Source organism: Anguilla rostrata, chromosome 9 (assembly GCF_018555375.3).
Source record: "Anguilla rostrata isolate EN2019 chromosome 9, ASM1855537v3, whole genome shotgun sequence".
Lineage (NCBI taxonomy): Eukaryota > Metazoa > Chordata > Actinopteri > Anguilliformes > Anguillidae > Anguilla > Anguilla rostrata.
In genome coordinates, this window is record NC_057941.1 from 22,095,294 (window position 1) to 22,108,295 (window position 13,002).

At 39.2% G+C, this 13,002-nt stretch overlaps 1 protein-coding gene across 7 annotated transcripts in view; it reads right to left on the minus strand.

Moving 5' to 3' along the window:
• Positions 1–1,463: 1,463 nt before the first annotated feature.
• The window catches only part of igsf9bb (immunoglobulin superfamily, member 9Bb), a 133,849-nt gene continuing 122,310 nt past the window's right edge, over positions 1,464–13,002 (minus strand). For 6 of the 7 annotated variants that reach the window (XM_064351054.1, XM_064351056.1, XM_064351053.1 and 3 more), the window contains 2 exons: positions 8,611–8,738; positions 1,464–5,775 (listed from right to left, as the gene is read on the minus strand). In XM_064351054.1, the coding sequence (XP_064207124.1) occupies positions 5,561–5,775; positions 8,611–8,738 (343 nt within the window). In that variant the 3' untranslated portion in view covers positions 1,464–5,560. Of the gene's footprint in view, positions 5,776–8,610; positions 8,739–11,941; positions 11,988–13,002 lie in introns of those variants that run through there. The other variant, XM_064351060.1, reaches the window with a different exon arrangement.

A 13,002-nucleotide genomic window follows, 5' to 3' on the forward strand; every position in this document is an offset into this window, starting at 1 on the left:
AACTTAAGATAGCCACAGTACAGGCCTGGGAGAGCATCACCAGGGAACAGTCTGGTGATGTCTATGGGTCACAGACTTCCGCAGTCATCAGATGCAATCACGGCTTTAGTGCAGATTATGCTAATTATGTTAATTCGTCTAATTACCTTTGCTCACCTAAAATGGGGGGACTATGTATAAAAAATAATTTCTACAGTGATCACCCAATATGGATGTAAATACCCTCAAATTAAACCACACATTCTGAACTTTAACTTCACATTCATTGTTTCATTTCAAATACAATGTGCTGGAGTACGGAGCCAAAACAACAAAAATAGTGTCACTGTCCCAATACTCCTGCATTTACCTATATATACAATTAGGCATTCCAAATTGAGGAGAAAAGAAATTAAGATTAATTTCCATAAATTATTTGCATTTAAGTGAAATAGATATATATCTGATGTAATATTATGATCTGTCAGATCAAATTTTCCATTTTGTTGCATGAAGTTCAGACGATTCTACCTTTGCTGACCCCCAGAGGTAAAGCGTAAAATTATTACATCAAGAAATGTGGTTTTAGCCAAAGTTTCTACCTGATTAAATTAACCAAAATCCTAAATGAATGACAAAATGAATTATGTCAGTACTGAAACAAAAATAAACGAATGAGACACGGCAAAAAATTGACCACTTTCATAAATTGCTGGCATTTCTAAATTGGAATTAATATTGCAATATAACAGTCAACCTCATGGATATACTTTACATTCTAGAATAGTGTATGGTACCAACAGACACAGGATCAATAGTTAGTTTTTTTTTTTTTTTTTTTTTGTTTTTGATAATGTAGTCGATAAGCTTTTTTGAGTATGAAAGTGAGGAAAACAGCAAATGCATTTACTCTTACTTTTCATTGTTTTAAAAATTATATAAAAGCAAAGTAAGACACTTAACTCTTTTTCAACTGCATTGTATTCAACTTAACTTAACACAGCAAGTGTCTATTTGGCTATCCAATGGAAAACAATTGTCAATGCATTACATTTGTTGGTCTAAAACCAAATAATTCCTATACAAAAGGAAAGTATTTATTGCAAGTTCTACCCCCATTGTTTCCATTTGATAACCGGCAGATTTTCACAATAATGAAGCGTCCTTCTCTCAAAGAAGACCAGGGGTTTGATGAAAAGGTGTCTCTATTCACAAGATGGAAATCACATCTACTGATACTGCTTATCAAAAGACTATGGAATACTCACAGAAAACTTATTTTAGATTTTTATGCTATGGTATAGTACACCAACTTCAATGCTGGTTTTGCAGTACTACAAGTCAAAAACCCAATCAAAACCTAAATAATGGCTAATTTGACCAAAAACGAAACAAGTAGCAGTAAGTTTCCTCATAAAGTTGTACAACTATTTTCCTTATGCACAGCAACCACAGAGCTTCAATATTAAAGAAAAAAAGTGCCACCTGTTTAAATGAGTTTATTTAAGGGAAAATTATATTTTAGCTAGACTGAATCTGTCCATACTATTCCTCCATTATAAAATGCTGCTGTCCTTATTTCTCCATGTCAACATGCTGTTATCCTATGCTTAGCCAAAATGTCTGCACACACAGTAAGTTTAGGGGAAGGAATAAAGACTCCTCACCCATCCTCCAGTTAAACAAAATCTGTATGAAATGAAAATTATCACAACCATGTAAACAGATCGAGTTCAAAGTACTTTTTTGTTGCTACAAAATGTTAATGTGTATACATAGCACCTCCTTTGATGTCACATTTTAAAAAATAAATAAACCACCAAGAAGTGGACTACAAATACTTCTGCACCTTCCACTTTAAATTTCCTTGGCTAAAACGACAGAAAAAAAAAGTATTTTTAGTGTTCTTGAAATATATTTAAAGTGGAAGCTTCAAACTGTGACTAAAGATTCCTGCCAACTACACAAATGTAACCTCTTCAACCCTTTATCCTTTGAAGCCTACATGATATTAATTTCAGGAGCACACTGCCTTGACAAAAGCTTAGGGGTGTGTCATTTATCACTAAAAGAACAAAATTTTGTCTTCCGCCACATCAAGTGCCAGGCCAGATGTTAGTCATTGACTTTCTGCAGCATGTGAACGATTTGCAAATGTGTATTTTTGTTTCATTCAAGCTACTTAGTCCATTAAAATGAAACTAAGACATGGATAATATGAAGGGACTTAATTAAAGTTTCAAGAGACTTCCCAGCCTTTAGTGACCTAAGGTAACCATCGTTCCACAACTACATAATGTATTTAGTGTGCCCAGCAGTAAGAGCGTAACATGCCACCAGTGGCCCAGCAACCACACACATCTCAGCCCTACAGCCTCAGAGTCCTCCGAGCGGGTCAAACGCTCACACTATCCTGACATCGCCCTGCTGCCCATGTATAATCATAATATTACAACATCTATGTCAAATAATCAACATTAGATCGCACCAGTAATAAATGAAATGTTTAGAAAAATCACTGTTGTGGAAAAGCACCAATTTGAGCCTTGAGAGATGTTGTGCAGTGGGTGTTAAAAAGCTTGCAGCAGACAGACCTTAAATCAGACCTTAAATCACAAATACTGTTGAGTCACTGTTTCATTTAATGGCAATTTGATCACGGCCCCTTAATGTAGTGCCCTGGATTTGAAAATTTTAAATTATGAGTCTCAAAGCTTTCTACACATTTGCAACAGAAAGGTAGTTTTTAGAACCTTTGTCCAGGGAAGTGGTCTCCAGTTCAGCTACTAACCAATCTGTTGCACATTTCACATAGAAATGCTCATTTTGGGAGAAGTAGAGCCACTTGTTAAACCATTGCAATTAAGGTCATTGTCTACTGACTATATATAATTTAATGATGATTCCCATGAGTTGATTTTGGTTTGTTTGGTTGTATTTACCAGTTCCTTAGGCAGAATTTAATCGCACATTCTGATGCCATTTACACATTTTAGTGCACTACTGACCAGCCTGAGAGTCAGTGATGGACTTCTGGCTCCGTTCATGTGACCTAACATTGGTTGTGCTGCTCTTCTTTTTGCATACTATGTATGCACATTTCTGTGACTGGCCCAGGTCTGTCACATGGGCAGCTTCAAACAGTCAGGGAAAAGTACACACTGTGTGCAATGAGAAAAGCAACACAGCCAGAAGCAGGAACAAAGATCACTGATCTGGGATGCGACCCCTGCCCAGGAAGGAGAAACGGACTGGGAGGAACCCGCCCTATTGACACTCACTCCAGCCAAGTTTAGGTCTTGGCTTCTTTTGGTATCTCTCAGGGCCAGCTTTAACTTCAGCCCAGCTGTGTATACTGAGATACAGGGGTGTGATGGCTCTGACCACATGATGATGCAAACATTTGCTAGACTGAATTGCTCTCATCTGAGAAATGGATGGTCACAAATAGGTCAACAGGACTGTACTCATGACATCCCACAGGAGTCATAGTATCAGACCAGAAAAACCTTGGTACAAACACACCTCTGGTCAGGTTGACTTCTGTGAGTGGGGGAGGCGGACGCCTGCGGCAATGGGTTGTGACAGCAGAACCCCCATGCAGCATTACCACCACCGCCCCACTGCAGCAAATACGCAATGGTTCAGTCCAGACCAGTCCATGTCCATTCCTACTGGAGAATACACACAAACATGTACAGATTAAGCACCCTTTGATGTTGAGAATCTAAAATAAACACTTCAGCTGCAATAGATGGCCTCTTGTAGCCCCGCTATCCCACAATTGTGTTTGTCCCATCAGTGAGTTTGAGGCCTCTTCATGGTACAGAATGCAGACGTGAGGACTTTGGAGGTGCCTGTAGGCCACAGCTGGGCAACTACACAAAGTAACAACAAACAGCAACAACTTATATGACCCAATGGATGTCAAGGCTACAAATATGGCCAACAAAGACAGTTAATTTAGTTTTACAAATAAAAATAAAAAACAGGCAACTAGATGCATTATGAGCCCCAGAGAGGCCCATAAGAAGCCTTCTATATATTTAAGTTAGAGCTCTCCCCAACATGAAATAAAAAATACTATAGTATCTTATGGCACAAAATCCTATCCTCCTCACAGTACAGTACATGTGTTGTTTTTATTGATTAAGGAAGTGGTAGTATTTTTGGCATTACTATAGTACTTTTTGTGTCTAGGGATAGGAGCCCTCTAAACCAAACATACTGGCAAGAGTGCAAGGAATATGAATAAAATGTGACGACAAATGTATATAGCCACTGAGCACCATAACCAAGATTTTGCTCCAGTGCAATTTTGTTTTTCTTTTTTTGGCTTTTTCAGAAGAGAATAAGCCAAAACCTAATAGTGAAAACACACATGAAAAGGCGTCGGTTATAATGATAGCACTTAAATGCTCAACAAGTATTTTTTTAAATCTACAAATATAAAATCTCCCTTTATATTTGACATTCTATTTAGGGTTACATTTGTGTTTGGCTGCAGCGAAGAAAACAACCCTCTGTTCAAAACAGGCGCATCTCTGATTGTGCTTTACATTAGAAAGCCTTTCCTGTGGTTTGACAATATGAAACATTCAAAGGAACCAAGTGGTGCTTCTGAAATTTTAACTAAGGTTTAAGAATTTATCATGGTCCACGAATAGTGAAAGAAGAGAACCAAGGACACCCCGCCTATGACTGAAGTGTGAATTTTACAAAACATGCTTTTGCTATTTTACAGGAATCTTGTGTGTTTAAGTGGAAAATCAACACAGCAAATTATCTACAGGAACATGATAACAGCTTACTGTGAAAAGTTCAATGTTAACTGTTGTTGTTAACATCGTTAACTGTTAATTAACAGATTAAATAAAGAATTCTGCTTTAAATAGAAATACAAATAAATCTGTCTAAGGGAAGGTGTAAGTCCATGTGTTGTTACTAAACCCTTGTCTGTGGTAAACTGTTCAGTATTCTGAGGTATATATTGTAGAAGCAAAAACCCTGTGTTCTACAAATGAGGTGACTGTCCCTAAGGAAGGGAACACCGGCAGACTAAAGCATATGACGGAATGTGAGCAGTGTGATTGGTTGCTGTAAACGACTGTGACCCACTAGACTTTAGGTTGCAAAATCTTTTGATGGTCTGTTAAGTTGCAGGAACACTGAGCAAAGTTTCTCAACAAAATGTCATAATAATACTGTAATAGATTTTTGAAAAAGGTTTGACATACATTTTTAAATGACTAAACATTAAAATAAACGTTTTACCATCTAAATCTTATACATTCCTAGTGATCTGGTCCCTTGTAAATTAGGCAACCTTTTGAAAGCTACGCCTTCCCCTCTAATTTTCTGTTTTGTTTTGCACTGGAGTAAAACTTTGGAAAAAAAAATGAATAAAGCACTCTTCATTCAATTAATAAAACAACAACAGTACAACCCCAAAGGGTAAAACCATTGGTTCTGGATGCGGATGGCAATCAGTGATTTGCTGGGCCAAATCAGGTGATATTCAGTGGAGAAGGTTGCAAGGTGAGATGGAAAGGGGTAGAGACATGGTTTTAGCTGGGCGGTCTCAGAGAAGCGTGGCGTGGTCTGGGTCCCCTGTATCCATGCTGGCCAGAATGGCTTTCTGGTCCTCCCGGGGCGGGCGGCGGTACAGCAGAGCGGAGAAGCGGGCGTACGGGTCCTGTCTGGCCGGCCTTTTCTTCTTCTTGCGGAGGTAGAGAGCTTCTTCGGGCTGGAGTACCTGAGAGGCGTGGAGCTGCTGGGTCTGAGAGGGGGCCACACCTGGGAAGGGTGATGACGGGCAGTCAGAGAACCAGCAAAGATGGGCTGGCATGAACATGCGCTAAGCAAAGAGTCAAAATGGCCAAAGACAAAAACTGGGAACACCACACCATTTGGGTTCAAATAACCAGCCCAATATCAATGGTGTAGTAAGCCATTGTTTTATTTTGCATTATACCTAAACATTAAACTTCTTTTGAAAAACAACAACAAAGCATTGAGACTACTGAGAAGTTGCGGCTAAAGCCGCGTTTCCACCGCAGGAACTTTACCCCGGAACTAGGAACCTTTTGAGGAACTCAGTGCGTTTCCACCGCAGGAACTAGGGTCTAAATTATTTATTTTGGGGGTCTTTATTTTACCCCCAAAAAGGTTCCTGCTCGGGGGGTAGTACTTTCCAAAAGTACAGGAACCTTTGGGGTGGGGCGCAAGCACTGAAAATTTCTGATTGGTCGACTACTTGCAGTGTTATTTTTTTTTACTTTCAACCGCCATGTTTAAAAATATCCAGCCACAAACCGATTGATTTTCATAATAACTTAAAATCAAACTTGTATGTTATGCGGTGCAGTAGCCTAGTTTTGGTTATAGCCTGCCAACGTCTTGGAATTATACGTGTGCTCTTCTGTTCTTTTCTTGCTTTAGTATTTGTTTTATAAAATGCTAAGCATTCGTGCTGGGACAGCATATTACGTACCAAAACATTCAAACGGATTAATTTGGTTGCTGAATATTTTCTTCCTGATTTTCTTTGTTAGCCCGTTGTAATTGACTCAAAACGTTTGATACAGTTATGTGAGGTATGCGGTAGTTCTGCGTAATTCACATTGGTGATAGCCTACAGTAAAAGCAAATTGGAAATCACCTTCCGCACTTTTTGTCAGGGTAAAATAACAGGTTAATTCTAGTAATCGTCCCTTTAGCTTTTTCAGACTGCCATAATTTTTTATGGGATATATAAAACAGTTACAATCTGACTATTGGCCTGTTATATCCTATTTGTTGCATAACAACGGTCCAAGTTCAACTACCAATGACAGTTTTGCTTGACAACGGTAAAATATGCCCAAACGGCTGCAGAAGAATATTTCAATTCCAGGTGATTAAATCGATAAAAATCAATAAATACAAAAGTAACCATATACAGTCATTGTTGGTAGCCCGTTGTATATAAGTGGAATAAACCCCTCCGGACTGTCCCGGTTATTAGAAAATAATGTAGGCTACTTCGGTGGTAGTATGGGGTTACAGAAGAAATCATAGGACAGATGGACCGACGACAACGTCGCTTTTTCATACGTCAGTGGGCTAATTTGCCTAATCTTCGCGGGACTTTAGACTGCGGTGGAAACGCAGACAACCATGGGCTGAAGGAACCTTTTAGTTCCTTGAAAAGTAGTTCCGGGTACTTTTGGTGGAAGTACTTATGAGTCATAGCACTTTCAAGACACTAATCAACATCAAAATTGAATTCTCTTAAAAAGTTATATCCATTGAAATTCAATAAATTTATAAAACTTTTTCTTTGGAGCTTAATATTGCATACAGTCACAAGCAAATAAAATATAGGGGAGTCTATTTTCCTGCATGATATGGTTTCTAGTAGGTTTTTCCCCGGTGTCTCTAGTATTGCATAGTGGGAATTCTTCTTGTCCAGAAAGACAAATGCACCAGCTCCTTTGGGATAATTCCTGTTGCCTCCTTTTGCATTTATGCCCTCCAGCAACCTCTTGGTGACTATCACCATAATATGCTTTCATTAACATTTATGAAGATTAGATAGCCATGAGTACGAAGATGAGTAAGTGATTCGTCACATGGTTGAGAGAGCGAATGGTTTCCGGTGGGTACAGTTGAGGTTGAGTATTATTTATGACAAAGGTTAGCATCCAGGTGAGGTTTTTTAGGAGAGTGAACAGTACAGAAGCCATGATAACCACTTGTCTGGAGTGGCTACAGCTACTGCAGAAGTGATTTACAATACTACCTTCTCACACCTCAGTGGAGGGATGCTGGGTAGTCTGAATCACCTGCTGCATAAGCATAACCTGACTGAAGCCTGCAAGACAGGAAGTGTCCCATTAATCCCTGCCTGACCACAGTGACTGCAGGTCTGCAGCACAAACGGCCAAGGATACATTTGACCAGTATGCAGTTAAACCAATTTGAACTCCAATTTTTACTTTTGCTCCAAATTTCGGATGGTATCCAAAGGCTTGTCTCATCATTATGGTATCCTCCTGTGAATGTTAAAGGGTCCAGGGAAGCACTTTTCCGCCTCCAAAGCAAGGTTGCCAGTCACTCCTTCTATTCAATCTGTAGTCCACCAACTAGGCTCTGCGTTAAGGGAGTGCACGTCTGATATAGCTGGTCCAAGTAGACTGCAGGTGACCAATTGATTGCAGAAGTTTCTTGGAAACAATCCTACTGACTTCTCACACCGTTGATAATGCTATAACCAATTATACCCTTCCCATTGGGGCTACAGTGGCAACAATCAGAACTGGAACCAGGAATGGTCAGGATGTCATATCAGACTGTGTGGCAGGTAGGATGAGTCACCAAAGAGTCTGAAATATATAGCATACACTATACCATTCTCATGTGCTTTTTCTGTGCTCTACCTAGTCGTCATAATAAAATGAATATTACTGCTGTTACTACTACAACCATCACTACTACTACTACTCCTACTAATAGTACGAACACTTAGACAGAAGACAAAACATGTTGAGTTCTAAGATTACAACTTCAGATTGTACAATAGACTGGATTATAGTTTTCTGAGGCAAGAGGTAATGGATTTAAAACTTCCATCAAATAGCATGCAATCACCTGTTTTTCTTCTAGATTTAGAATTGTTGTTGTTGATGACAACCTTCTTGGCTTTTTTTATGCGTTGATATCTCAGTGCGTCCATCCTCTCAGACCCTGCAGTGGCACTCGATGCACCTAGACGTTTTCTGGGAAGAGAACAGGGAAAAATGCCAAATCAGTTTGGGGCAGACCTCATTCTGGACGTCCTGATGTCCGCTATTTGTGTTTCCAGCACCCTCTCCTCAAGTCAAGTGGTGCCAGTGTCAGTGCCATGCTATAGGCAGCCATTGGCAACCTACAAATCAACTCCAGTTACATCCTCAGATTCATCCAAATAATCTGGAATTATTGTTGTTGTTACCATTATAACTATTATTATCATTACTATTATTATTATTGTTGTTGTTGCAAATTTCTTGTGTGACAGAAACAAAGATAATACCCTGTCATACAACATTTTGTGATGTAAAATTGTGCTAAGATTTGATTATGATCATCAAGTGATTTGAAGCCTATATGAGTAATGGCACTTTTCTCAGTGCCAAATCAGCAGATCTATGTGAAGTGCACTTTTCCCATTCATCTATTTTTTGCAATATATTTTATCAATATGGCCAGGTCTAAGAGTGTGTGTGTGTGTGTGCGAGCTGTTGTCTTCCTGTCAAGACTTTGGCACTCTTTTGTTTATTGACACCCTGCAGATGCTTGCAAATACACACACAGGGTTTTCACGAGGCACAGAAACAAGGGAAACAGCGTTATAGGGAGGCTGTCCTTCTGCCGCTGCTGTGGAGAGAGAGATTGGAGGCCATTAGCAGGGGGGGAAAACACAGCTGAGCGACAAAAGCATCATCGATACTGTATGCGTTCATAGACATGGATACTGTCTACAATGGGCTTCACCATGCTGACAGGGGGAGAGATGGCGGGAGGGGGAAATGGCTACTTGGGAACAGTCACAGAAAGAAAATAAACCAAAACACTTGGACGACAAATGTAACAACTTTATTAAGAGACTGGTTCTCTTTTTTCTCTCTTTTTTTGGAACTGAAGAGCAATATTTAGCGATGGCATGCATGGCATTTTGCACATGGAACATGACTTTAAAGGGGAATACACTCAAAAGCACTTCATGGTGCAGTCAACCACAAATTCAGCAGCAACCAAGCTGCCGTACATCCCATTCTAACGGGCATTTCCCCACTTTTAACACATTTCATCAATACATGTTAATATTTTTGAAGGACACTTGCTTCTCATGGATTTTTGGAAAAAAAGAAAAGAAAATTGAGGCTGTTCTGCAGTCCAAAATATCATTTACAAGTACATGCTTCAAGTATCTGAGCAGATCATTTGCTACACATTAATCACAAGAATGAACACAAGAATGTACTATTACTGGTCAAGTGCTTTTGTATTTTCCAGTACTGTAATAATCCATTTTTGGCACATATGTAAGCATCCAAAAATTGGTGACAATATTTTTTGTGATTCATAGACTAAGTGTGTATTATGAATAACTGAAATGTACAGCTTTCAGTTATGCGCATTTCTGTTAAAGTGCAAATACAGTGAAAAATGTACATTCTTTTTCTCTTTCACTTTTATCACCAAGCAGGATAAAAGGTCACCTGTTTAATATCACTCAAAACTGATGAAATGTAAAAAAAGACTCCTTTCAGGTAATGGCTGACTGTCAGTGTGAAATGGCTGGAAGAAAGGAGGGGTGTGTTAAGTGACAGCACTTAAGACCCCGTGGGAGTGAACAGGGAAGTGGACATCTGAGAGAAAGCGAAGGGAAAACAGTTACTCACCTATATGTTCTCATGGTATTTTTTGAGGAAGCCACACTTTCACACAATCATTCTTTTACCCAGATCAAAGTACAAAACTTATACAAGCTGTCAGTGATCTACTTCTCACCAAGGCTATGCCCCCTCCCCCAAATAAAAGACTAGCTGACTGAGTGAGGGATGTTTTATTGTGGTTCTGGTAAGCAATCAGGCAAGATGAGATTATCATGAGACTTTCAACTCAGTGATATTACATGAAGCAACACATCCCTATTTTTCAATACTGCAGAATTAAAGGCTTTCCATCAAAGAAGTGAGGAAAAGACATCAATGCTTTTGGCACCTCAAGGCTGGCAACCCAACCTGTAAGTCCACAATCAATCAATCAAACAATCAAAATTCAAGTGAAAATGCTTTCATTGAAAATCATGAAATGACTTGTGAGTCAATATTTTCTTCCTCCTTATTAAAATCCAATCTCTTTAGCCTTTCTTATCAGTAAAACAATATTCTCCACCCCAAAGCATGCTGTCACAATTTAACCATTGTCAAGTATTCCACTATAGTGCAACCATCATCCACATATTACATGGGGCTACAAGGATCCCTTCTATTTTGTAATTCTCATCCACATGTACCCTGAGTATTGTTGAGACCCACACTTTCACTTCAGCACCAATAATGTACATCTCTAAAAGGCTCCTCAACCCCAGAAAGCACAGTAAATGTTTTCTACTAGAATCTTCTGTTTCAGCTGTTAATAGTTCAGCTGATATTGCTGTAAGCTGTGTACCTCAATTGAAACTTTGTTTCTATTTAGGGCAGCGTAATTCCATGAAAAAAAACATGGAAAAAACACTCAAAAAATTCCCTCAAAAGTAATTTATATGTATGAAACCTTGTTATATGTGGCTATGTTATATGGTCCAATTGGACAGCTCTCCAAAAACATACCAGCATAGGCTATCCATCACCTTTTATGTCCCATGTTATAAATCACAGTTTCAATTTCATGTAATTTCTTAAGAGAATTAGTGCACACCTGGTTAAATAAATTCCAAACCATCTTTCTTTCTTTTCTGTAGCTATACCCACAAAAGCACATTGAGAGGTGTTGTCAGAGCCTATTGTGGCATCATCAAGCAAAGGTGTCGAAGGTCATTTTTACACCTTTAACTCAACAATCTGTTACAAAATTTTACATCGTTGGTTAGCTCATTACACAATAAATTATAAAAAATCACTGTATTTGATCTTTAAAGCACATTCTCCAATAACCTAACATAAAATCTGTTTCTGTGCTAACATACTGTGTGGACACCTAATTATTCTGCAATTAGTACAGCGAGAGTACACAAATTATTTAAGACTGCAGAACTCATATACAAAACTTGAAAGGAGAAAATAAAATACGATCTCTTAAGTTGGCACGGGTATATAGTTGGAGCGAATTAAAGAAAGCAAGACCCGTAGACTCGTATTCCCCTTTAAAGGAAGAGGTGATCATAAGCCCCACCTGCTGCCCCCCCCCTTTCAGACATGGATCCAACCCTTACCTATTGCGATGGAGAAGACCTGGTCACAACAACGCTGCCCAGATAGCTGAGATCAATCAAAAAACAAAGCAGGTCAGACTCCCGAGGCCATTACAATGACCAAACTGTCCCTAATTGAGAATGATGGAGACATTGCAACAAGATGAGAGCGGACAATCGAGCTGCAACATGGTTTTTTTTTTGGGCTGAGTAAGCCTTCCACCTCCCCCCTTGGCAGTTAAACCTGGGGCTCCCTAGGGCAGGGGGTGGGAGAGAAGGGTAGGGGAACAGGCGATCATGCGGTCAGGCCACTATAGAAGAGGATATTCCCCACCACCCCTCGCCTCCACCCTGGTTCCACCCCTCGGTTTGCTATGTTGTTCAGCACACTGCTTACTGTAAGCACTCTCCACATTGCATCACAAACAGCGGGGGTTCCTAAAAAGCCTGAAGTTAGTCACAACAAGAAGTTTGTTTTGCCTCAATTGAGATGGTAATGTAGGGCGGTGGGGGTGGGTTAAGGCGTTGGGTGGGGTCTTGTTGCTGGGTGAAAGAGAGGTAAAGCCATGAAACAAACCAAAAAAAATAAAAATAAAGCACGAACAAAAGGGAAATTGGGATCAGCAAGTGGTTGCTGGATGCACTAGAGTCAAATCAGAAATGCAAGTTCAAGTAATTAACTACACAGTGAAAGAATTTGAAGATTTGAAAGGTTGAATTCTCCAGAATTTGATTATGAAGAAAGGTGGCACTTGCTTCACAGCAAAAAAGATAAGAACCCTTAAAGTTTATCTAGTTAAAGTTAAACTAGTGTTCAGAGGATGAAATGTGGATAAAAAATAGATTTTCTTTAAATATGTCAAATAATTTTAATTGGGAAGGGAGGGAAGCCAGAATTTTAGGATTTTAAAGATGGCACTTCATGGATGAGTGATAAAATTAGACACTACACACACAGACACAATAAGCAGCTGAGTGAAATGGGAGCTATTCCTCATGAACTATTCAGATGAACAGAGTGACTTCAGAATAAGAAAGGACATATTTTCTAAATGGAAATGATTTTCACCTTAATATGCAGC